Consider the following 27,884-nt stretch of genomic DNA (forward strand, 5'->3'; position numbering starts at 1 on the left):
TCATGTGGAGTCACATGGAGAGACAGGCTGACGAATGAGGATATAAAGTAGCGTTGTGGTGTGGATGTGGATGTGATAGGAAGCGTTATGAGGAACACACTGAGTGGTTTGGCCATGTGGAGAGGATGGAGGGTGAAAGACTGACGAAGAGAGTGTATGTGAGTGAGGTGGAGGGGGGAAGAGGGAGCGGGAGGCCGAGGATGAGATGGAGGGATGGGGTGGAGAGGTATATGAGAGAGGGGGGTGTGAGTTGGGAGCAGGGCAGTGAAATGGCGGGGGACAGGGCGACTTGGAGGCGATTTGTTTGTGGCCACCCCAAACGGGATTGAGGCGTCTGGCAATAGATAGATAGACAGATGTATGCTTATGGCACATACCTTCAGCTTTCTCCTGGGGTGTTTGTTGAGCCTTCGTCGAGTACCGTAGGACTTGTGGAGACCTCTGAAGTTGGGTAACAAAGTCTCCACTTTACACTTCCCAACAACCCGTAATATGATTACCACAGCCTGATATTATCACTAGAAACACTATTCTATGATTCTCAAATAGTTTGGAATCCATACTCCCCCCAAAAAAAAACTGTGAAAGCAATGAAAATTACGGGGGTGTATGACCTTCCCACTTGTGCTTGTTCGCCGCTGGTGTTCTGTCATTTATTATTCATAAAAACACTCACAGTTTATATTTCTTTTACTATATAACACTTATATATATCTGCAGTCTTTATCCATAAGTTTCCTTCAGTAATAGTAGTTTATTGTCACTGTAGGCATTCAATTTCTTTCAGTAAAATCTATAGCATTCACTTTCTCGTCCTGTATACTAGCATTGAGAGTGAATGTCACTTTCACCTTCACTCTCATAACTCATAGTATTCATACATGCTAGAGTGAAACTTTCACTTTCATTACTTCTAGTGTATATACTCGTATTCGTATATTACTACTCATTTACATTTCTGTTTACGTTCTCTATTTTATTTACATTATTTACATTTCTATTTTATTTACACTGTGTTATGCACTGTCACTTGAAGTAACTTATAAAACTATTTTCCACTGTTCATGTATATTTACATTCATGCTTTCACTTGCTGTTTACACATTATTTACAATTCTACTTGCACCGTTTTACTCAATAGAAAGATCATAGTCACTCTTCATCAATTGTTAGCCCTTTACCTCTTTCCACACGAGGTTTAGTAGAGGTTAAAGGTCACAGGGCCCTTTACTTGGGGATAAAAAGCGGCGGAAGTTAGCAGGAGCGAATCAGACATACCTTCACCTTGAAAGACGACAGTGAACTGATAGTGGTGGCCTCCTGCCGCCTGGCTAGGGTGAGTGCAATACTACCAACTTTAGCTTTGTGAGACCTGCTAATATATAGCAATGAAATGATTGGCAGGAAACCAAAACAATACATAATAAATTAGGTAGTTCCAGGTGAATGTAAATATCACTTAGGCTTCTCCCTTCCCTCCATATATGTACAATACCCTTGCATCCAACACGCGTTTGTCCAGCACGATTCACGTCCAGCATGGAGAGCAAAAAATTAGTATGATTTAAAACAATTTGATTACTGTAACATGGGTGCATTAGCATAACACGCACGGAGCTCCGAGAAGTGGGCGATATCCGCAGAGTTCGCCTCTAGCACGATCACCCCTGGTTCAACACGGTCATACTGGACGTTCCTATGATGCTGACAGCCAATCAAAACTTCTGATCAAGTTGCCTTCCCCACCCGCTATCGTGATGTGATCGTGATGCCGCCCAATCAAAAATGCTTCTGCTCTCACATGATGTTTTGTTTAAATTTCTCCCACCACATTGCCACTCATTCGCATAATTCGCATTGGAAAGTGCTTTTTTCTCGCTGCATTTTCTGCCCTTGCTACTGCATTTTATCCTGCTCACGATGCCTAGGAAGCCTTCTGAGAACCCCAAGAAGCGGTGGCACCTCCCTCAGGCCACCAAGCTAGAAATCATTGAGAGGAAGAAGAAAAGGGAGAGGAAAGTGGACATCGCCAAGGCCTACGACGTGAATGAAGCCAGCGTGAGGACCATAATAAAAATCCAAGACAAGATCCTGGCAGCAGTGAAGGCTTACGGAGTGCCAGGACAGGCAGAAGCAGGACCTTTCATGGATGTGGATGAGGATAGTGATTCTGAGTGTGATTTCGTAGGATTTATGAGGGAGGTTCAGGAGGAGCAGCAGCCATTACCCGCTAGTGATGCCAGCAGCCATCCTCCAGGGACCCAGTAGGAGTACCTACAGCCTTGGATACCACCTTCCATTCCCAGGAAGCCCACCAACACTATCCTAAAAGGTTAGTTATCATTCATAGTACAGCACCATTTATTATAATTACAGTAGTACCAGTATATGTAAAGGTATATGGTGGGTATTTAGGGTGACTTTTCCTAGGGTTGCTGACATAATTCATTTTTCCCCATAAGCTCTGTTGTTTGTCCAACACGTTTTTGGTCCAACTCGGGACCTGTGCATGACAATATTACCATGTTGGACGCGAGGGTTCTGTATATTTAATACGAAAATAGATTATACGGCATATTTCAAGGGGAAACAAACAACGAAAATTAGCAAACGAGTGCACGTGAGGTGTTGTCTGGTGATAATTAGCCAATTCCATGTGTATGGCACTATCACTTATCTTACTTCTTTTTTGTATATATTATTTGGTATAAGAATAGGGCATAGGGCTTATTTCAATGGATGAAATCAGTGGAAAATTCCAGGGGAGATTTACTTAGCCTAGAATACAGTGTGGTGGCCTGCAATAATTAGGTAGTTCCAGGTGAATGTAAATATCACTTAGGTTTCTCCCTTCCTTTCTTATATATTTTTATTACGAATATAAATTATACGGCATATTTCATGGGGAAATAAACAGCGAAAATTAGCGAACGAGTGCACGTGAGGTGTTGTCAGGTGATAATTAGCCAATTCTAGGTGTATGGCACTCTCACTTAACTTATTTCTTTCTTGTATATATTATTTGGTATAAGAATAGGGCATAGGGCTTATTTCAATGGATGAAAGCAGTGAAAAATTCCAGGGAAGATTTACTTAGCGTAGCACGGCTGGGCAGGCGAGAGGATAGGGTAATGGAGGGGAGGTAGGGAGGGGAGTCAAGAACGGGGAGAAATGGCTAAATTGTCAACAGTGGCTGAGAGTACAGATGAGATTAGGAGTGCTGACTAGTGTTGGGCATTGGCAGTACTGATAGATGATACAAGCCACCACTTGAAAGCCCGGGTGAATTCAAAATAACACAGAATCACAAAAGTGACGCCCCGCTTTATGATCCCTTGCTCCCCGCGGTTAAGGGGTTAAAACAGGGATGTGGCATGTTTCCAAGGATGTTCAATCTGTATATGGATGGGGTTATAAAGCAGATATAAGGTAGGGCAGTGGATGTTGGAGTGGCCCTAATAAGAGAGGGCAGTGTTTGGAACCTCCGTATACTGTTGTTTGTAGATGATACTGTGTTGTTAGGTGAAGATGAAGGGGAGCTGCAAAACTTGGTGGATAAGTTTGGGAGTGTATAAGAAGAAACGGAATCTAAAGGTGAACGTAGGGAAGAGTAAAGTTATGGTCTTTCAGAGAAGTGAAGTCAGCGAATGTACCGTGAGGTTGGATGAGGAGGAAATGGAAAATGTGAGTGCGTTTAAGTAGTTGGGTAGTGTGATGAGTAAGGATGGAAGTTTAGAGGGTGAAGTGCTTGAAAGGGTACAACAAGGAAGAAAGGTTGCTGGTTCCTGTACCTTGTCAAAGGCTTTCTCCAGATCTAGATATACACAATCCACCCAGCTGTCTCTCTCCTGTAATTCGTCAATCACTCTTGAGTAAAAGCTCAACAATTTGGAAACACATGACCTTCCACTTCTGAGTCCAAACTGGCTTTCAACCAATATGTTCGTCTCCTCCAGATATTTTATCCATCTGTCTTTCGGGATTCTCTCGCATAATTTTGCAACTGTGCTGGTCAGGGACACTGGTCTATTATTCAGGGGTTCTTCCTTGTTTCCTCCCTTATAAATATATACCACATTGCCCCTCTTTCATTCCCGAGGCACTTTCTCTTCTTCCAGGAAACACACAATTAAATCGTGAATCATTCTGCCAGTTGTTTTCTGCATTCTTTCAGTACCCAGGTGGAGATTCCATCTGGTCCTGGGGCATTCCTTACATCTTGAGTTTCCAGTAATTTATACACTTCCTGCACTTCCACTTTTATGTCTTTTATCACTTCATTTCTAGTCACACCCTACCCCTTCACAAAGTCCCTTTCTTTAGTGAAAACCGATTGGAAACATTTGTTCATTATTTCAGCTTGCATTGTCGCGTCTTTATAGACCTCTCCTTCTACTTTCAGTTGGGTGATTCCTTCCTTTTGTTTCAATTTTCCATTAACAAATCTATAAAGCGATTTGGGCTCTTGCTTATAGTTGTCAATTATACCTTTTTCAAAGTTTCTCTCTTCTTGTCTGCATATTCATGTATACTCATTTCTAGTTCTTTTATATTCTTCCTTTGATTTGTTATTACCTCTCTTTCTCCATTTGTTCCATGTCATGTCCCTTTCTTTTTTTTGCTATCATGCATCTTGTGTTAAACCAATCCTTTTTCCTGTTTTCTCTCCCACTTACTCTTGGAACATGTTTCGCCACTCCCAAATTTTAGATATTTAGAAAGATATCCCACTTCCTCTGCGTCTCTCTTGTTTCTCTGAATTTTCTCCAATTCACATTTTCGGAAAATTTCCTCAATCCCTTAATGTTTGCTTTCCCATAGTTTTATCTTCCCTGTCTAGAAAACTCATCTCTTGGCACCACGTTCCCTTTTATCATCTGGAACTCAATGACCACATGATCACTTTTCCCTATAGGACACTGATATTTTAAATTTTCAGTTACATCAGGTTCTTTAGTTATTAGTAAATCTAATCTTGCTGGCGTGTCGTCTCCTCTGAATCTAGTCTCCTCTTTGACCCATTGGGTCATTACATTATTCATTGCAATATTTAACAATATAGTGCCCCATGAATCCTCATTGCTTCCTAAGTCCCATTTCTCCCAGTTCACCTCATTGCAATTGAAATCCCCCATCATAATTATGTTATTACTTTTCTCAGTCACTTTCTTGTGGTAGATAACCATATCTGACAACATCTCCTTATATTCATCGTCCTTCCATGCCCTTGTCTTACGGGGAACGTATACCACTGCGATGTCTCTCTTGCCATTCTCTCCAATTTCCAGTTTCGTATTTATTGCTTCAGCCTTACCCTTTCCCAGTTCCACATTTTCCACACTGATGATGTTCTTCACTGCTATCATCACTCCTCCCATTTTTTCTTTTCTGTCTCTTCTCCACAATTTGTATTTGCCATCTCCCATACGGATGTCAATATCCTCTCTTAACTTGGTCTCTGTAAAGCACATGATATCTGGTTCGTGAATCCTTAAGTAATCGTTGATTTCTAACCTTGGCAATATTAAACCATCAACATTAGTACAGTAAACTCACCCCTAACACATTGTCGCCGAACGCGCTCGCAGTTATACGCGGTTAGTGCTGGGATACATATAAGACCACGTAAGATTAAAGAACCATTACGAAATCTATAAATTTACTTAAGAGAGGCCTTTGAAAGGCCAAATCCTTGAACATCAGCTCAGCACGCACGGTTTGTTTTGATCACGTGATGTGATTCGCTGTACTGCTTTTCCTCTGAGCTGTATTTATAAGTTTAATATTTACAGTACTGTTCTGGGAATTTATGTGCAAGTTAAAGTATTATTAAATAACGTTCAAGCAAGAAATAAAGTCTTATAACCAGTTTTCTGATAGGCGTCAGAATAGTACCTTGTTTATTTGTTTGTTAAATATTTGCTGTACTGCTTTTCCACAGTACTGTATTTGTAAGTTAAATATTTACTATTCTGGTATGCACTTGTAAGTTAAAGCACTTAAAGAAAGTTAAAGCATTAAATAAAGCCTTGTAACCAGTTAACCTGATATAAAGATTACACGTGGTCGGATGGTTCCGAGACAATTCGCAATCATGTCAATTCCTTGTCAAAACATGGACGATTCCCCATCAGGACAATTCGCACCCTGGATGATTCCCCGTCATTCTATAAATGTACTTAATTAATCAATACTTTTATAAATATACTTATTAATTAATCAATACTTTAATAACTATATTTCAGGGGGATCCATCAAAGTCTATGTTGTCTTGTTATTGTTGTGACGGCGAACTGGCTTGACAGCGAATAGTCCCAAAACCATTTTGCTCCCTAGACTCCCTAAACGTGGTATTTTGCTGTTATCTGCCATTGGTAATCAATGTGAAGCACTTTAAGTGGTTAGAAGATTTATTTAATGTTATAACTTACAAATACAGTACTGCACAGCAAAACTTTGACATACAAATACGTAAACACAAGGCAACATTCCGACGCCAGTTGGTTTCGGCATTGGAATGTTACCGTGTGTTCACATATATGTATGTTGAAGTATTGCTGTGCAGTACTGTATTTGTAAGTTATAACATTAAATAAACCTTCTAACCACTTAAAGTGCTTCATATTGATTGCCAATGGCAGATAACAGCAAAAGACCACATTTAGGAGATCTAGGGAGCAAAACAAGGAGTAGTTAAAACTTAAGCGGTTTCGCGCCGAACGCGCCACGTTTGGAACGAAACCCACGCATTGGGGGTGAGCTTGCTGTATATGCCACTTTCCAACTTTTTTCGCTGTTCTTTATTTCCTCTTCTCTCCATCTCTCCATCGGTACCACTTCCTCAATTTCTGATCCATAGCTCTCTAATAAAACACTGTCTTCTTTTCCTCCATTTTCTGTTCGTTTTTTGCCTTCGCCAAAGCTCCTTTATCTTAGCTCTTTCTTCCTCATTTGTGTCTCTCCTTATCCAAACATTCTTCAGCTCTTCCTTTTCTGATAATTTCCATGTTCTGTTTATAATTTCATTTACTATTGCCTGAGACTTAAACTTTACTTCAAGTGTGTGTGTGTGTGTGTGTGTGTGTGTGTGTGTGTGTATACCTATTTGTAGTATACAGGAATTGAGCAATGCTCGTGTTGTCCTGCCTCCATATCCACATTTATCAAGTATACCTTTACACACATGAATGTTTTTCTCATGCATCACCTCTTTGTCTAAGTCATTCCAAATATTTATGTATTTACCTTACCTAATTGTGATATACACGGAATGTGCTATGCTCGTGGGTTTCCGTCGCTATTTCTCAATAAGTCAAATTTAGCTTTAAGCTCGTTTAAGTTTTTAGACTGGACGATCTCTTTGTCCAGGCTATTCCATAAGTCTATACTTCTGTAAGGAAAGCTATATTTCTTGATATCCTTCAAGCAGCTCAACTTTTTCAATTTCATTCCGTGTCCTCTTGTTGCTCTCTTATCCCATACAAACAGATCTTCTTTGTCAATTTTATCTACTCCCACCATGGTCCTGAACACTGCAATCATGTCTCCCCTCTTAATCCTTTCCTGTAAGGAAGGCAAATCCAGTTTTTCCAGCCTCTCTCTGTATGACAGGTCTGCCAGACTGGGGACCATCTTGGTGGTTGTTCTTTCTATTCTCTCAATCTTGTTTTTATCTTTCTTTTTGTGTGGGGACCACACTACCGCTGCATATTCTAACCTGGGGCGGATCATGGCCACTATCAATTTTTTCATCATCTTCTCATCCATATAAAGAAATGCTACTCTTATGTTAGTCAAGAGTTTATAAGTCTCTCCAACTATCTTGTTAACCCTTGAAATGCGGAGCGTCGCTTTTCCGACGATCGCCAAAAAGGACATAACGGCAGATCGTCGCGTTTGCGATTCGAGTTAATTTTGAATAAACGCGGGCAAGGATGTTCCAGCTGGTATTGTCTATCAGTACCGCCACCCTTTAGCTACAATTAGCATACTTGACCTTTGTACTACTGACCTCCGTTGTTGCCAAGTATCGCTTCCCCCCCCCCCCCACGGCCCGGCTAGCCTGGCTGTGATATATGGCAGCGCTCTGACTGCTCAGAACTGTAAATCTGCGCTTTCCTCTCACAAGCAGTTTATGTTAATAGGAAACGCTTGTTCCTCCAGTTGTCACACTAGCTTTTTTTCGCGCGGTTTGCCCCTGTTTAGCGTCAGTTTACCGCAGGCTTTCAAAGTGACATTATGGCGAGTTCTAATTCTTTCGAGTCAGTGCGAGTGGCTGACAGGAATGAGAATAAAGTGACGGGCGTAAGGCAGAATAAAAGCGCGCCGCGGTGGTCTTTTGGGAAGTACTGTGATTGAAAATAATGTAGTATATGTGTTTTTAGCTGTGAAAATGGAAATGTTTGTTGAGTGACGGGAAGACCGCCGCCGCGCTGCATGTCAGCCGTACGCTTTGGTGATTTTAACCTTATTTTCAGTGCTTATTGTACAAATATGGATTCCAAACTACCTGTACATTGTAGTATAAAGTTTACTGTGACAGAATGAGGCTGTGGTAGAGGGGAAACCGGATTGCTGGTGGTGTGAAAGTGAAGATTTTGTTACCCAACTTTGCAAGTCTCCACAAGTCCTTGGGTAGTCCACGAAGGCTCAACACCTGTCTCTGGAGAAAGCTGAATGTAAGTACTATCTGCCATACCAAGTATAATGTTCTAGGGTTAATCTCTGATTTTTGGGTAATATTTTCCTACAGGTACTCAGACCGCGATCCTACCCCGCCACCCGGGGGGGGGGGGTCGGCTGTCCATGGCCGCGTTTTAGGGGTTAATGTGCTTTTCTGGTGACAAACTATCTTGGACCAGCACACCCAAATTTTTCTCTTCTCTCATTTTTGTGATTAATTCATTACGCATCAAATAATTCAGTGATGGCCTCCTGGTACTTTTACCCATTTCCAATATTTTACATTTCTTTACATTAAATTTCATTTCCCATGTCCGGCTTCAATCATGTATCCTATCCAAATCCTCCTGCAACATTTTACAATCCTCCTCAACCTCTACCTTCCTCAAGATCTTTATATCATCAGCAAACAGACTTACATAACTGTTCACTCCATCTACCATATCATTTACTTAAATCAGGAACATTACTGGCACCAACACCGAGCCTTGAGGGACTCCACTTGTTACTTCCCTCCATCCAGACATCCTATCCTTCATTACTGTCCTCATTTGTCTCTCTCTCAAAAAGTCTCTCATCCATTCCAGAAGTTTCCCCTTCAGTCCTCCGATATATTCTAGTTTCCACATTAGTCTTTTATGAGGTACCTTGTCAAAGGCTTTCTCTAAGTCCAAGTACACACAATCCACCCAACCATCTCTCTCCTGTACCACATCAATCACTCTTGAGTAAATGCTCAACAAGTTATAAACACATGACCTTCCACTTCTGAATCCTAAATGACATTCAGCCAAAATATTCATCTCTTCCAGATATTTTATCCATCTATCTTTCAGGATTCTCTCGCACAATTTTGCGACCATGCTGGTTAGAGACACTGGTCTATAATTCAGGGGTTCTTCCCTGTTTCCTCCCTTATAAATTGGTACCACATTTGCCCTCTTCCATTCTTGTGGCACTTTCCCCTCTTCCAGAGAACACACGATTAAACTGTGAATTTTATCCGCCAGTTGTTCTCTGCATTCCTTCAGTACTCAATTAGAAATTCCATCAGGTCCTGGAACTTTCCTTACATCTTGAGTTTCCAGTAATTTATACACTTCCTGTACCTCCACTTTTATATCTTTTATCACCAGTACGAATAGGATGGATGGACAGTGTGAAGAGAGCGCTGGATGCAAGAGGGATGTCTGTTGACCAAGGAAGAGTGGCTGTGCGTGACAGAAATAAATGGAGAGAAATTGTGAATGAATAAGTGATGACGCAGCCCTGAGGGGATATTCTCCCGCATTTGGTCTGATCAGCTATTTCAGGTCAGGTGCGGGTAAGGGGACTAGTCTGTTATGATGTGGCAGGGGTAAACCAGCTCTGCTGTCGGGCCCTGCTGTGGATGTCACTGATTGCATTGCGCAGTTGACCCTTGTGCCGTGTGGTGTGGTGAGGATCTGTCTGTTCTCCCCTTTGGGGGTAAGATGCGAATGAATGTGTTTGAATGGATGAGTAAATGGGGAGTGTGTCGTCCTGTCTCGGCTACCTCCCTTTCCTTGGGGGAAGCAGCCTAGGTATATAGATAGATAGACATTTCTAATCACTCTCTCCCCTTCCACAACCTCCTTTCCATAAGTGAAAACCGACTGGAAACGTTTGTTCATTATTCCTGCTTGCATTAACATCCTTATAGACCTCTCCTTTCTACTTTCAGTTTGATGATTCCTTCCTTTTGTTTCAGTTTGCCATTAACAAATCTATAAAACAGTTTGGGTTCATCCTTACATTTGTCTATTATACCTTTTTCAAAATTCCTTTCTTCTTCTCTACGTATTCTTGTGTATTTATTTCTTGTTCTTTTATATTCTTCCTTTGTTCTGTTGTTACCTCTCTTTCTCCAATTGTTCCACACCTTATCTCTCTTTTTTTGCTATCATACACCTTCTATTAAACCACTCCTTTTTCCTGTTTTCTTTCCCTCTTACTCTTGGTACAAATTTTTCCATTCCCAAATTGTAGAGGTCTAGGAGGATATCCCACTTCCTCTGTATCTCTCTTGTTTCTCTGAATTTCCTCCAATCTGCATTTTCAAAAAAGTTTCTCAATCCTGTAAAATTTGCTTTCCCAAAGTTGTATCTTCCCTGTCTATGAAGCTCGTCTCTTGACTCGACGTTCCCTATTAACATCTGGACTCAATGACCACATGATCACTTTTTCCTAAAGGACAGAGATATTTCAATGATTCTATTACATCGGGTTCTTTGGTAAACAGTAAATCTAACCTTGCTGGTGTGTCGTCACCTTGAAACTGTTTCTTCTTTGACCCATTGCGTCATCACATGGTTCATTATTATGTTTAATAACATAGTGCCCCACGAATCCTCGCCGCCTCCTGAGTACCATTCCTCCCAGTTCACCTCTTTACAGTTAAAGTCACCCATCAAAATTATATTATTGCTTTTCTCAATTATTTTTTGTAAATAGCTAGCCATATCTGACATCATCTCCTGGGTTTCGTCATCCTTCCATGCTCTCATCTTAGGGGGAACATACACTACCGCCATATCTATCTTAACATTCTCTCCAGTTTCTAATTTCCTGTATATCACTTCAGCCCTGCCTTCTCCCATTTCCACAGTATCTACATTTATGTTGTTCTTCACTGCTATCATCACTCCTCCTCCCATTTTTTCTTTTCTGTCTTTTCTCCACAGTTTGTATTTACCATCTCCCAAGTGAACATCAATATCTTCTCTTAATTTTGTCTCTACAAAGCACATGACATCAGGTTCATGTTCTCTCAAGAAATCGTTAATTTCGATCCTTGTCGATATGAAACCATCAACATTAGTATATATCACCTTCAAATTATTTTGATGTGTGTGTGTGTGTGTGTGTGTGTGCGAAGCAAAGGCGCAAGTTGCAAGGTCAATATTCTGGTCAGTACAGAGGTCAGGTTCCATAATAGGAAATGAAGTGCAAAGAAATTTCGAAAAATCATAGTCTGCTGACCACGGTAGAATAAACTGAGACTGGGTAGTCTGGCTCGCACTCCGTCCCCTTCTGCTCGCCAAGCTGCCAGTTACTTAATTTGGGTTTGAGTCTGGCCATGATAGCATCGAAAAGTAAGGTTGGCAGACCACTCCAAAATGCATCGAAATTTGATTCATATAATTCTAAACTGTCGAAATTTGAGATTTCACTATATATATATATATATATATATATATATATATACTGCACATATATATACTGCATATACATATATCTATATCTATATATATATATATATATATATATATATATATATATATATATATATATATATATACATATATATATATATATATATATATATATATATATATATATATATATATATATATAATACATATATATATATATATATATATATATATATATATATATATATATATATATATACATATATATATATATATATATATATATATATATATATATATATATATATATATATATATATATATATATTTGTTTATATATCTATATATCTATACTGTATGTATGTTGTGATGGATAATTCCTATTATTATTGTATTCTTGATAGTTTCCAGTGTATTTTTATCTGTGTTTGTGTTCTTCTCACGTGCAGTGGTGAATTATTCTTACAGAAATGCTGTTGAACTCTCATATTTATTCTTGTCATCCTACTGATATCTAACTAAACTAGATATAAACCTGTGCAAGGCATAATATGATTTTTAGTAGACTTAGTTCATCAATTGTTGGGATAATTCATTGGTAGTAGGTTGCTAGGCTTGGCATAGTGCAAAGTATAATACAGTAAAACCACGATATAACGGAATTCAATAGACCGGAATTCGCTTTTATCGGAATCGAGGAGCTGCCGGACTAACTTCCCACGTATCGGAAAAAGTCCAGTAAAACCAGAAGGAGTCCAGACTGCCTTACCACTTCAGCTTTGTTCACCAAGATAAGGTAAATAAAAGTCATGGATCTGCGGGGAGTGAGGGATGCTGTCATCCTTCGTCAGACCAAGATCGACTCCTTCTTCAAGCCTGTCATCCCCATGTGTGCAAGCCCGTTCTCCTCACCACCACCACCTTGTCCCCAGTTTTCATTCTTGAACCCACACCCAAGCACATCAATAGCTGTTGAATCGCTGTTGGACGTGAGCTTGCAGCTATCTTCAGAGTCTCCTGAGGTGGATAGGCCTCCATCACCTTGCCTCACATCCTCCCTCTTCACCCATCTCCAGCTGATGGAGGAGGAGGTGTTTGACATTTGTTAAACACCAGTTGGGGGCTAGCAGGTTGCGATGCCTGTCTGCCATTCACTGGGTGGTAAATACTGTACATGTATACTGTATTTCCAGTAATCACTCGATTATCCGGATGGTCCATATCCAGTCGTGTTCCGTATCTGGTAATTAGACCTTGGCACAGTTATAACCATAACCAGAATTATTTGTCAGTAACCGGACATAAAAGTTCCAGCTTTGGCGGCCAGCCAGCTACAGGGTCAAGAAAATCCATTCCGTGGCTCACCGGTCTCTCTGTCCACTCTCAGCTAATAGACTGTAACCCACAAGCTGAACAAGCATGGCTGTATGGACATGGGCATCTGGAGGGGGGGGTCAGTGTCTGCCTTTGGAATTCCAAAATATGTTTGGAACTTTCCCGGTCATCACATATATTTTCGTTCCTTTGAATTATAGATTATCAGCATATAATATGTAACTCATGTAATATATAACTCACGTAAGTATATGCCTGTGCCTACAGTATTTGGAGTGTGTGTATTTTGATATAACCGCACATATTTGTATAATTTCTTTTATTTTGCCCCCCTTACAAAAAATCCTGCAGATGCCCCTGTGTATGGATCCATACCGAATGGTCGAAATCCCCTAGCCTCCCCCGGTACCAGTAACATTCCAGCAGCGCCATGAGGAAAACGGAACATAACCCATAAGTTGAGCTAAATTGGCTGTACAGGTCCATACCGAATAGTGAAAGTTCCCCAGCCAGCCGGATCAGTGGGAACGTACCACCCTCGAAAGAGTAACACAGAGCCTAATCCACCAGCAGAGCAAAACTGCCTGTCTGCATTCTTACTGAACAGTGAACATCCTGTGGAATCCCTAGCTTCTTTCCCCCATTCCTTCTCCTTCCCTCCCCATGTTCACCACTGCCCGCCTCATCTCCCTGTCTCTCCCTCAGTCCTCCCCCACCTGTGCGTCGCCCACCATCTGTGCGTGAATTTTTAATTTTTTTTTGTGGTTTATTCAGATATTATTGGTTGTATCGAAATTCCAAAAACACCATGAGAAAGCTCATGAAATTTTGCATGTACTGTAGACATATGCTTAGCTCCTGCACAGTGTGGGCAAAACTTTGCTCTAGGATGTTGGGAAGTTATTTGAAGGTATTTTTTACTTCAACAAGTTCATTCTCACAGCTTTTTTGTATTTTTACTCATCAGTTTTGTGTGTTTTAATTAGCTTATGTTATAGTTTACACACCAATGAAGTTGAAAGTATACAATTAATACCAAGATAACCAATTTCTGGGGGGCATATTGAAACTGAAAGAAATGTTTTTCTTTGTTTCATGGGGTCAGCCATTACTCATGCTGTCTCAGAAACTTTTGAAATTCCCAAGAGGGTTAAAAATACTGCAACTGCCATCTTCATTGATTTTTTTTGTGGACTTATGTTGTTTATGCATTGCCTTCTTAGTGTCTAGCATTACATTGGATATTTCTGTATGTGTTTTGATGTCTAAATACAGCTGAAAGACCAGAGAACACTGCCAAAATTAAGTGGGGTGCTGTACACTGGGTCACAAAAGTATCGGTGCACAACATGCATGAAACATTTGGGACCACAGAATGAAGGTCACTGAAATATTAGTATCCAACCTACCACACGTTGGTAGCCCCGATGTCAGGAGGTGTCATATATCGCTAACTAGCAATATCCTCTTGCAAACGTATAGCAAATGTAATGTTTATGTAGATAGACACAGATGATACACAATGAGACGTTGGTAATGTCAGCAGTTGTTCGAACCTTTTCGGGAGGCATCACACTCCCTGTGCACCGATACTTTTTTGATTGAGTGTACATTATACAATAGGTAGAGTAAATGTGGATTTTTGTTGTTTATGCATTGTTTTCTTAGGTCTAGCTTTACTCTGAATATTCCTTTGTGCGTTTTGGTGTCTAAATACTGCTGAAAGACTGCAGAACACTACCAAAGTTAGGAGTACTCTGCATTTTTTTTTTTTTTTTTTTTTTTTTTTTTTTTTTTTTTAAGGATTATACTGCATATTGTAATGTGTGCTTTGATTTAAAAAAAAAAACTGAAACACCTCAGAACACTGCCAAAATTAGGAGGGATTTTGTACACTCGATCAAAAAAGTATCGGTGCGCTGGGGGTGCAATGCCTACCGAAAAGGTTCGAACAACTGCTGACATTACCAACGTCTCATTGCGTATCATCAGTGTCTGTCTATATAAGCATTACATTTGCTATATGTTTGCAGGAGGATATTGTTAGTTGACGATATATGACACCTCCCGACATCAGGGCTACCAACATGTGGTAGGTCAGATACTAGTAATTCAGTGACCTTCGTTCTGTGGTTCCAAATGTTTCACGCATGTTGTGCACCGATACTTTTGTGACCCAGTGTACATATTGGTAGTTACTCGCTGACAGGCCGGCTTGCTATCTTCAGAAATGAATCATAACAAGGGAACTGGTGGCCCAATTGGACTGGAAAATGTTGTATTCTTCCAGTTAGAGCATTTTAACAGTATGTAGCTCTAACAAAAATTGTGCTGCATTGCTGTGTCTCACAATAACTTTTTTTTTTTTCTTTTTAATATAAAACTTCCCATAATATGTACTAAATTTTTTTCTAGTACATATTTTTAATCATTCCAAACCAGTACGGCAACACTGAAGTCTACTCCCCTATGAGCGCATGCGCAAAAAAAAATGGATATATTTTAGTGCCGAGCATTTTCTAAGTCTCCACAGGCGTGTACACGGTCATTTTGCAAATTTTTCCACAATTCATTACAAATTACAGGGTGGGATTAGGAAGCAGAAAATTACATTGCCAGGTGTGCCAGATGTTTCTCTTCACATTGGTAATGAAACAAACCGATTTTTGAAACTTGAAGAAATTGTCCTGGCACCGGCGAAAATATGGATATTTCTTAGTGCAGCGCATTTGCCTAGTTTCACAGACGTGTTCGCAGTCATTTTGTGAATTCAAGAAATACGTCATAACTCGAGAACTGGTGGCCCGATTGAACAGGAAGTTTTTTTTATTCTTCTTCCACTCGCTCAATATAGTGCTGCTCTCAGGTGTCTGCCCTTTCCGCTTCATCCGTCTTTCCTTCCATCTTCTTCTGTCTTTCCTTCAGTCTTTCCTCGTCTTTCTGCCTACGTGTGACTTTACACTCCCTCTTCTGTCTTTCATTCCTTCATTCTTTGTTTGTCCTTCTGCCTGTGGGTGACTCTACACTGAGTGACAAGCCAAATGGTTTCTTGTACGCCAGGAAACCATTTACTATGCTGGGTGGTAACCATGTAACCCCATTTTGGTGCCTGGTGGTTTAGTGGGTAAATATTGTGCTCCAATCGGGTTGAGCCGGTGAAGGTTTATATCCAAGGGGTGGTTGGAGTCTATTGCTCACGTAATGCCACTCAGGGATGAGTGAGGTTGGTCACTCTCATCTTAAATGTCAGGACCAACTGCCTAGCCCCAGGCTCCTACACTGCTCATGGGGCAATGTAAGATTGGATGATGAATGGATGGATGGATTCAAGTTAGAGCATTTTAGCGGTACCTTGCATTGCATTTTAGCGGTACTTTGCTCTTACAGAAATTGCAATACAATGCGCCGATTTTTCTGTGGTACGGTAACAAATGGACAGACCAACAAACATACAGAAATCAGATCATTATAAAATAGATGCCTTGTTTTCTTAGTGTTTAGGATTATATTGCATATTCCAATGTGTGTATTGATGTAGCGGGAGATCCTGGGTAAGATTGATGCGAGATGGTCAGATCGTGAGTTTGACATTGATTTTATTCTAGCTTATTGTACTGTACTTTACCATGATTTAATTCAATTTTGCCATGATTTTATACCATTTTCCCAATATGTTTTGTGTGCCCACTGCATTTTTAGGACTGTGTGGCCAGATAGTGTTAAACAACAGGAGCAAGTGTTGATTGATGTACTGCAGTGGCCTAACATTGACTTTCAAAGTTAGGTTATGTATGAAGGAGAGAAGTCCATTATCCAGACGGAAGCATTTTCCGGACATACCTTTCATTGCATCGGATGATCAAGGGATTTCTGTATAAATAATTTGGCAACCATTGTGACTGGAAGAGCTAAAATTCACTCCCACCCACACTGCAGTAGGTCAGGGTATGTGGATCTATCTATCTATCTATCTATTGCCAGACGCCTCAATCCCGTTTGGGGTGGCCACAAACAAATCGCCTCCAAGTTGCCCTGTCCCCTGCCATTTCACTGCCCTGCTCCCAACTCACACCCCCCTCTCTCATATACCTCTCCACCCCATCCCTCCATCTCATCCTCGGCCTCCCCCTCCCTCTTCCCCCCTCCACCTCACTCACATACACTCTCTTCATCAGTCTTTCACCCTCCATCCTCTCCACATGGCCAAACCACCTCAGTGTATTCCTCATAACGCTTCCTATTACATCCACATCCACACCACAATGCTCCTTTATATCCTCATTCGTCATCCTGTCTCTCCATGTGACTCCATAGGCTCCTCTTAAATAACTCATTTCCACTGCTCTCACTCTTGACATTTGTCCTTCCAACAACGTCCAAGCTTCACTTCCGTATGTTAGAGTTGGTATCACAATACTGTCATGTAGTAACTTTTTCACTTCCATGCTCACTTCCCTGTTTCTTATCACTGCTTTCAAAGAACCAGCAACCTTTCTTCCCTGCCGTACCCTTTCAAGCACTTCACCCTCCAAACCTCCATCCTTACTCATCACACTACCCAAGTACTTAAACGTACTCACATTTCCCAATTCCTCACCATCCAACCTCGCTGTACATTCACTGACTTCACCTCCCTCAAAGACCATCACTTTACTCTTCCCTACATTCACCTTTAGATTCCGTTTCTTACACACACTCCCAAACTCATCCACCAAGCCTTGCAGCTCCCCTTCGTCTTCACTCATCAACACAGTATCATCTGCAAACAACAGTACAGGGAGTTTCCAAACACTATCCTCTCTCACCAGGGCCACTCCAACATCCACTACCCTACCTTGTACCTCTTTTATTACCCCATCCATGTACAGATTGAACAACCATGGAGACATGACACATCCCTGTTTCAACCCAACTTTCAAAGAAAAATTCACTTAGTTCACCATCCACACGCACTGCAGCCTTCGCACCATCGTACATACTCTTCACAGCATTCAACAACTTCCCATCTACTCCGTATATTCTTAACACTTTCCACAATCCTTGTCTATCCACCCTGTCATATGCTCTCTCCAAATCCATGAAAGCCGGATACAACTTCTTTCCCTTCTCTAGGAACTTTTCCACTAAACATCTAAGAATGAATATCTGATCTACACAACCTCTTCCCTTCCTAAAGCGTCCCTGTTCTTCTCCAACTAATTTCTCTGTTCTTTCTCTAACTCTGTCAATAAGTATCCTACCATACACTTTTCCTATTATACTAAGAAGACAAATGCCCCTGATTACCACACACTTCTTTTTCCCCTTTTCCTTTGTACAAGGGAATAATTATACCTGACTTCCAATCCTCCGGGACTCTACCTTCCTCCCAGGCCAATCTGCACATCTTCCACATCCATTCTACTACTATCTCTCCCCCATGCTTCAGCATTTCACCACACACTCCATCGATTCCTGGGGCTTTCCCCGATTTAACTTTCTTCATTGCTTCCACAACTTCTATCCTACTGATTTCTTCCTGTGTTCTCACCTCCCTCCTTCTCCCAGCCATTCCCCAGCCACTTATACTCGCATTACTTCCATCCTTTATGTTCAACAATTCCTTAAAGTGTTCTCTCCATCTGCTCACTTTTTCTCCCTTCTCCACTAGTAATCTACTATTTTTATCTTTCACTCCCCTGCTAACTTCACTTCCACCCTTTCTTACTCTTTTCACCTCTTTCCAGAACATTTTCTAACAGTCCCTCCACTTTACATTCAAATTCCTTCCAAATTCCTCATCCATTCTCTTCTTACTCTCTCTTACTAATCATTTCACCTCTCTCTTTCTTTCTACATATAACTCTCTCTTCCGCCTCTCAACTTCTTCCACGCCCCTATTTCTCATCCATTCATTGTATGCTTTCTTCTTTTGTGCCGCAGCCTGTCTCACCTCTTCAGTCCACCACACTGTTCCTTGCACCTCCCTCCGTCTTCTCTTCCTTCCACACACCACATCACATGCTGCACATATTTCTTCTGTAAATATCCTACACACACCTTCCATATCTCCCATCTGCTCCACTTCATATTTGCCCATTCGTTCCTCCACTTCTCTCTTATACTCTGCCTTTTTCTCATCCTCTTGTAACCTTTCCACTCTCCTTGCAACTACTCCTTCCTCTCGTCTTTCCCTTCTTCTATTCCTCCATCTTACTTGAATTCTAATTCTGGCCACCACCAAGTAGTGGTCAGAAAGTCCACTCCCCCCACCTCTATAAACTCTTGCATCCATTACACATCTTCGCATCCTTTCATCCACACACACATAATCAATCATTGCCTTCCTTTCATTCAGTTCGCCACTCACCCCTCTCATCACTCGCCATGTATACCTGTGGATCATTTTATGCCTGAAGAGGGTATTGGCTATCGCCAACCCCCTCCCAGCACAAATGTCCACTAACGCACTCCCATTCTCATCTATCTCAGCAGGCACACCCCACTCACCAACTATTCCATCCACCTTCACATTCCGAACTTTACCATTCATATCACCAATCAAAAACACTCTCTCATTCCTTCCAAACTTTTCCATGCACACTTCTACATTTGTCCAGAACTCTTCTCTCACTCTTCTAGCACGATCTTGCGTTTGTGGATCCAGTTGGAAAAATTTCATAATTACATGATGGCCATCAACAATGATAAACATTCTTGTTTTGATCTACACTATATCACAGAATAATTTCCATACAAAGTCCCGATGGTGCCTGTGCAGTTGATTGGCTTGCCAGTTTCCCTCAATTCCAGAATAGTAAATCTCTGATATGTGATATGGGATGTGTTTGCCATTTTGCCAACATTAAGTGAATTGTTATATTTTTGGGTAACTTACACTAGTTATATAATGCAAAAAATTGAGGTGCTAATTTTTCTTTCAGAATCATTTTTTTTTATTTTTTTTTATTATTATTATTTTTTTTAATCCTGCCTCTTCAGTAACCTCATTACACTTATGAGCTCTGTCCAGAAAGTAACCCATCTGCAATATCTATCTATAACCAGATGCCATAATCACATGAAGGTTGACCGTTTGCCTTTCAGTCAGTTGTTTTAAGGAGAGGGGCACTAATCCTATGCCAACCCACTTGTTGACATGTAGGGAACACGTATGGATTGGTTATATGGTTACCGCCCAGCATTGTAAGTGGTTTCCTGGCTTACTGGAAACCATTAGGCTTGTCACCTAGTGTAAAACCACTTAAAAAGGAAAGAAGGGTAATAAAAAAGGATAGGAAAGATGGAAGAAATGCCTGTAGGACCAGAGGAGGGCAGACAGAGAAAGAGTGATAAAGATGAAGGAAGAAGTAAGCAGCACTACATCAAGTTAGTGGATGATGGTCGCCACCACTTATGACCAAAAAGAAACTGAACATCTTAAATAGCACATCAACTAGCAGGCATACTGTGATCATGACAGGAGAGCTGTGTAGCAGCATCTTTGAGCTGTAGTCTATTGTGAGCCACTTCACATCATGTCACTTAATCATCAAGATACACATGCTTGAGTGAACATGTGTTTGGTGCTCTTGCCAAAATCTTCCCTATCTCTTCTATCATCTGAAATTTGTGACCATTTGGGGTGGATGTCAACTTGGGGGTGGGTGGGGGGTGGGGAAGTGTTCCGGGGCCAAATCTGTATTATACGGTAGCGGGGGGACGGTAGTCATTTTACACTTCTCCTGAAAGTCGTGGATAAGGAATGACGTGTGGGCAGGTGCGTTATCATGGTGCTGCATCCAAGTTTCGTTTGTTCATGCTTCAGGCCTCTTCCTTCACACTGCCACCCATACATGCTTCAGGATTTCCTAGTAAAACTCTTTATTGACTGAAGAATTACATGGAACAAACTCATGATGAATGATGCCCTTCCAAACAAAAAAAGATGATCAACATCACCGTCACATTTAAGTGATTCAAATGTCCTTTTTTTGGTTGTGGTGACGATGTTCCAACCCACTGCAATGACTGTCTTTCTGTTTCGATATCATAGCTGTACACCCACATTTCATCACCAGTTATGACATTTTTCAGAAAGTTTCCATCAGCATTTGAACAATCAAAAAGCACCTGACTGATTGTGACATATTTCTCTATTTGCTGTCTATCAGCAGACCAGGTGCAGCACAAATTTTGCAGCACGACGCATATTCAGCTTTTCAGTTAAAATCGTGTGACATTAACTTTTACAGATGCCTACTTCATCAGTAACTTCATGGACAGTCAGGCGTCAATTTTCATGGATCACAGTATGCACTTTCTCAACATGATCATCATCTCTTGACATTGAAGGCCCTCCAGATTTGGGATCATCTTCAGTGAATATTCTTCACAATTTGAACTGCTGGAACCACATGTGACATTGCATACAGCTCAAACATTCTTTCCATAAGCCTGTTGCAGTATTTGAAAAGTTAGCATAATACTTTTTCCCAGTTTGAAACAGAATTTCATGCAAACTTATTGCTCTTTAAGATCTTTCATTGCTTAGCTTGCAACAAATCACCAAGTGCGCCAAACACATGTTCATTCAAGTGCATGTACCTCGATAACTAAGTGATGTGGCAGGATGCAGCTAGTGTTAGATTAAAGCTCGAAGTCACTGCTACACAGCACTCCCATTGAGATCGCGCAACACCTGCTAGTTGGTGCACTATTCAAAAAGTTCAGTTTCTTTTTGGACAGACTTCGTACATTCTGTACATTCCTTCCTTTCATCAGAACTACATTGTTACAGTTTCCATTATGACTTTTTTCTTTCACTGCTTTCAGTTTCCACATCCCTTTGAACAAAATTAATCCTTTCTAACTGATTGACACTTTTTAACGCCATGCACAATTTAACATTCTCAGCCGAGCATTCTTAGTATGCACTTTTCACATTTTGAGATTGATTTGCTCCTAGTTCATTGGCTGTGACTCCTCCACTGCTTTTCATAATATGTATCTGAGGTAGCTTTGTTTCTCATTTTATGGACTTTCAGTCTCTCACCCCTTATTCTGCAAGCTCAACTGAAGTTCACTTAGACAAATCTGTGCAATATTCTTGTGTCTGGAGCACCACTAAGCATCTTCCTACAAGTACATAATCAGTCAGGCTACCTTTGAACATTCTGTCTAGTCAGTCTTTTCTGTGACTGTGTACTTATGTACAGTACTACTGTATGTTTGAATTATGAATGACTAATCTATAACATGTCCTTCAGTAGCCTTGTGTTACAGTTCGCCTCAGAATTTTAAAAATTATACCCATTACTGGTACATTTTTCTCATGAACCTTGTCAGTTCTTCCTTTAAGATCTGTCACAAACACTTCAGTTTAGCTGTTTTTTTATCACTCTATCTAGTTTTTCACAAGAAGTTGTCATTCTTTTCCACATCTTTATTGTTACAAGGCTCATGTGCATTCAGCAGCCATACTTACACCATCTCCAGCTCAACCCTTCTTAGGCTGAATAAAATCATATGGTATTGATACATCACCAGATGATTTTATTCAGCCTAAGAAGGGTATGTTGTAGTGAAAAGGAAGTTGACTTGTGTATCAGATCCCTTTACTGGGGAAAGTATCTTTTGAACTGGGTAAAAGTGTCTAGAGGTTGTAAGAATTAAATGCAAAACTCATCATCTGTCTGATAGGGTTAAACTTGAAATCCATAGGCCTGAGGTGTCACATTTATAATAATTCATCCCGCATTGCTGTTCATTTGTCTCATTAAAGTAGCTTTTCGCTCTGTTCACAAATACTGTACTTATATATGATGGTAAGTATCACATTCTCCCGTGCATCTACTTCACCACTCTCACTCATCTGTCTTGCATGATTCCACAGCATCATACCTTGCTGCCACCTCTGCTTCTGCACTCAAAAAGACAAAATCAAACATTCACATTGTACACAACTGCATGAGCCTTTGTAGTTTTATTTGGCCTTGGGCAGGCATAGGACTCAAATCTTAGGCTATGAGGACCATTTTGAGGGAGGTCTCTCTCTCTCTCTCTCTCTCTCTCTCTCTCTCTCTCTCTCTCTCTCTCTCTCTCAGGTTAAAATATTAAACTGCTGTAGAACTTTCATATGAATTAACTGTTGTGTTAAACCTCAAAATCCATAGTTACTGTAAGCCTTACTTGACACATGTATTGTCCAGTGTGATTTTCCTTGAGGTTTGCTAATGTTAGCACCTCTTGCAGGAAGGTTGCATTGCGATCATCAGTGTTTGTAATGGTAGGAAAACCAGGGCATGAGGGCAGGAACTCTTGGGAAGTCAAGGAGCACTGGCCATCAGGACTGTTGTTTGTATGGAAGAGCCATATTAGATTTTCAACATACATTGCTTCAGTTAATGGAAGTTCACAGACTAGGGTCAGATCAGAGCCCTGTGGGATTATCAGACTGTGGTTGGAGTAGAGTTTGAGTGCAGCCAAAGCTTCAAGGCAAGACTGGTGGCATGATACCATTGTAGTGTTTGAAGTGGAGGCAGAGGACATGACTGGCTGAGTGGTTACGGCTTGTGGTAAATTGGTTGAGCGTGTTGTTGTTCTGAAAGTAGTGGTTATGCTGGTTGTAATGGTGGTTGTATGTGTTGTGGTATTTGTTTGAGGGTTTGGAATGGGAGTCTCTTGTTGTTCACCATGTTCATTGTCTTCAACAAGGGTTTCATTTTCAGATCTGGGTTCTTTTACCCCTGGAGGTTCATTTTGCAGTTTCTCATAATCACCTGTGATGTTGGGTAGTTCATCTTTATCAGTGTGTGCTGTTGATTTTTTATCTTCATCTTTCTTTTGAGGAGCTGAATCTGCATCATTGGCTGCTATAACATCTGTTCCATCATTCCATGGTGCATCAAAAGGATCATCCTGTTTGAGAGCCTGTGCAACTGGGTTTGAGATCACTGGGTGTGTTTGTTGATGATGGTCATGGTTAAGGGGAAGCAGCAGTATTGGCCGACTTGTTCCACCATTTGCCATGTTGACTATGACCCGTTCAGCGTGACATTGCTGATTGCACCAGATCAGAAATATGAAAACTGGGAAAGGCCATTTTTTGTACATTTTCTCAGCTCTTGAGACACAGTACGTTTTCGTTTTTTTGTTGTTGGTTTTCTTCTGTCAGTATGTTTTCACATGCACAAGTGGCACTTACTTGGTTATCACCTCTCTACACAGTTATTGCAATGTATTTTTGTTGCCTTTTCTCTGTAGCTGATATTGATTTGATTAATGCATCAGGTCACTGATCATTATTGTATCTATTAACCACAGTTTATGATAGTTAAAGTTGATCTAAGGTTTCAGACAGCTGTCTGATTTTCTATGACTCAGTTGTTCACTAGACAAGCCAGCATCAACTGTTTGTGCCGAGCAGCTGGGGAAGGAAGTGTGTGAGATTTAGCTGATAACCACTAATTGATAAGAGATAGTGCTATGATAAGCTACAAGACAAAGAAAGAGGATTGCTTCTTGCTTACAGCACTGGCTAGATTATTAAATTTTTTTAGAAAATGGGTTTTTCAGATAGATTAAAGGAAGAGAAGTGAATGACAATCGCATTCAGAAGAATAGTACGTATCAGTACTTTGTGAGAGGAGTGGAAATGAGACGATTATGTGCAGTTATGTGAAGAGACAGATAACTTGATGAAGTTAAGGAGCATTGTGGTGTTGATATAGATTTTCTGGAATGCACTAGTACTTTGAAATAGTTTGGCCATGTGGAGAGGATGGACAAAGAGAGAATGATTCGGAGGCTTGTATTCTCCGAAAACAAGCTCTCTAAGACCTCTTATTGATTTATTTTTGGATAAGGGTGATTAATATCCTTTTGTGCATTATATTATTTTGTAGAGTATGGTGATATTGGATGAATTTATGTAACACATCATAAGGCCCCATAAGGACAGTAAAGGTATAATAAACAAAATACAGTAAATCACTTAGGAAAAGACGTTAGGGAGCTACATCAACCTGCAAGATTACTGACCAGAGCATGTATCAGAGTGAGTTGGAGGGGGGAGGGGAGAAAGGAGGAGACTGGATGAGATGAAGGTATATGAGCAAGGGGGTGTGAGTTGTAGAGAGGGCAGCCTGATGGCAGAGTACTGAATGACATGAAGATTTGCTTGTAGCCACCTCTTCCAAGATTAGGTTATCTGGTTATAGATAGAGGAGGCTGTAGCACGGGCCGAACTGGGTAGTACTCCCGAGGGGAATGGGAATGCTGGTGATAGGGAGAGCTGGAGCTCCTGTTTCACTAGCTATCTAACCATCCCCCTTTGCTGACCTTTTCAGTGTGACATTAACATGGAGAGTAGACCAGCATACTCTCCCAAACATTTCCTCTAACTATCTATGCACTACACCACATACACTTTACATTTCACACAACGTATCCCACTACGTTACAGGAGTTGGCGCCAGCAAGGGCATGCTGCCAGAAAACTTTGCCCCCGCTACCTAGTGGCGGACTTCTGGGGGGAGGCGTGGCGGGGGTTCCACCAGCATAGATCGTGGGTCCAGGGCGAGATGGAGCTCGGGCCTATGCTAGAGGGTACAGGGCATTGCGGTTCCCAGGCTGTCCGCTTCCGCCCAACAGAGAGGGGCCCGAACCTGGGAGTAGCGCCCCAGGAGGCTGCCCTATCAGTGGGTGTATAAAGGGAGGATAGTTGCAGTGCCAAGACGCACTTGGAGGGTGTCCTTGCAGCTGTCCTGGCAGGGTGCCCTGAGGCCACTACCACAGCCACTGGTAAGCTGGTGGGCTAGGGGTCCCAGATCCATTGCCTGGATCTGGGACTGTGCAGTGAGTGGGACCTGTGCTGTGTCTGTCCCCCTTTATTAATACTGAAGATGACAAAACAAAATAAGTTTCAAAGCAAGCCTGAGGACAGTAAATCACCCATGGGGATGAGGGTGGGTTCATGGAATGTGGGAAGTTTGAGGGGAAGAGTAAGGGAAGTCGTTGAGGCATTCAGTAGGTGGGTGGATGTGGCGTGTTTGCAGGAAGTCCGGTACAGGGGTGGATCAGCCAGAAAGATTGTTGGGAAGGACTGTTGCTATAAGTTGTTTTGGCAAGGGGGGACAGACGGATATGGAGGTGTTGGTGTTATGGTTGCGGAGAAATGGGTGGAATATGTTATGAATGTTTTGAGAGTAAGCGATAGGATATTGGTAGTGAAAGTTCTGTTGGGAAGAAAGATAGCTGCGATTATATCGGCATATGCTCCACAGGCAGGATTGGATGAAGCAGAGAAAGATAGATTTTGGGATGATTTAATACGTGTAGTGGGTGGTATGCGGAATGATGAGATAGTGATTTTGGGAGGGGACTTAAATGGTCATCTAGGTGAAGCAGCACAAAGTTATGAAGGAGTGCATGGGGGATGTGCGTATGGTCTAAGGAATGCAGAAGGGGAAAGGATACTCGAGTTTTGGGAGGCAACGGACATGATTGTGTGCAACACATATTTTGGGAAAAGAGACAGTAGGTTAATTACGTATGAGTCTGGGGGAAATAGCAGTCAGATAGATTATTATCTGGTTAGGAGGACCGATAGGAGGTTAGTGAGGGATGTTAAAGTTATAGGAAGTGAGGAGTGTGTGCAGCAGCACAAACTATTGATTTGTGATATGGTGCTTAAAGAACAAGTGATGAAAAAGAGGACTTATGTACCTAGGGGGAAAATATGGAAGCTGAAAAACCAAGTAGTAAGGGATGCCTTCTATAGCGAGTTGAGGAGAGTGGTGGCTGAACAGGGAGCTGTAGACAGGCGTTAATGAACAGTACAGAGCCCTCAAGAACAATTTCTTGAGAGTTACTGATGTAACATGCGGCTGGACAAGAGGACCACCAAGACATAAAGTAACTTGGTGGTGGGATGAGGGTGTAGAAGCTGCAATTAAAGAGAAAAGAAGGCTTTTCTGGGAATGGAAGAAGGGTGGTAGCAAAAAGGAATATTTGGCTGCCAAGCGTAGGGCTAGAAGAGAGGTATACAGGGCAAAGTCTGAGTCACAGAGACAATTACTTGATAACCTAAATCATGGGGAAAGGAAAAATATATTTAGGGTGGCGGGTCAGGTGAAGAGGGATAATCGGGATATCATAGGTGAGCAGTGTGTGAAGAATGATGAAGGAACGGTAGTGGTGAACAGTGAGGATATTAAAAGTGCATGGAGAAAGCATTATAACCGGTTGTTGAATGAGGAGTTTGACTGGGACAGGGAAGGATTGGAGCCAGCAGATCCAGTGTCTGGCCCTTTGCCTTTGATTGATACTGCTACTGTGAGTGAGGCAATAGGCAGGATGAGGGTGGGGAAGGCAGCAGGTGTGTCTGGGTTGACTGCCGAAATGTAGAAGGCCTCAGGCGATATAGGGGTGAGTTTAGTCACTGACCTGATAAATAGGATTAGTTATGAGTGTGTTGTCCCAGATGATTGGCTGAAGAGTGTAATTGTAAATGTGTATAACGGGAAGGGTGATGCCCTGGAAAGAGGAAATTATAGAGGTATAAAGCTTTTAGATCAGATAATGAAGGTAATGGAGAGAGTTTTAGAAGGTATGATTAGAGAAAGAGTGAATATTGATGAGATGCAGTTTGGGTTTATGCCAGGTAGGGGGACCACTGATGCCATATTCATGTTCGACAGCTTCAGGAAAAAT

General features: G+C 41.3%; 1 protein-coding gene across 1 annotated transcript in view; it reads right to left on the reverse strand.

Annotated features, from left to right (window-relative positions):
* Positions 1-24,200, reverse strand: part of LOC145415632 (uncharacterized) — a 36,327-nt gene extending 12,127 nt beyond the window's left edge. The window contains exon 1 of the mRNA XM_080284853.1: positions 23,361-24,200. Within this exon, the coding sequence (XP_080140979.1) occupies positions 23,361-24,200 (840 nt within the window). The remainder of the gene's footprint in view (positions 1-23,360) is intronic.
* Between the last annotated feature and the right edge of the window lie 3,684 nt (positions 24,201-27,884).

The sequence above is a fragment of the Coenobita brevimanus genome, chromosome 103, assembly GCF_032717465.1.
Source record: "Coenobita brevimanus isolate Jiangsu-jjx chromosome 103, ASM3271746v2, whole genome shotgun sequence".
NCBI lineage: Eukaryota > Metazoa > Arthropoda > Malacostraca > Decapoda > Coenobitidae > Coenobita > Coenobita brevimanus.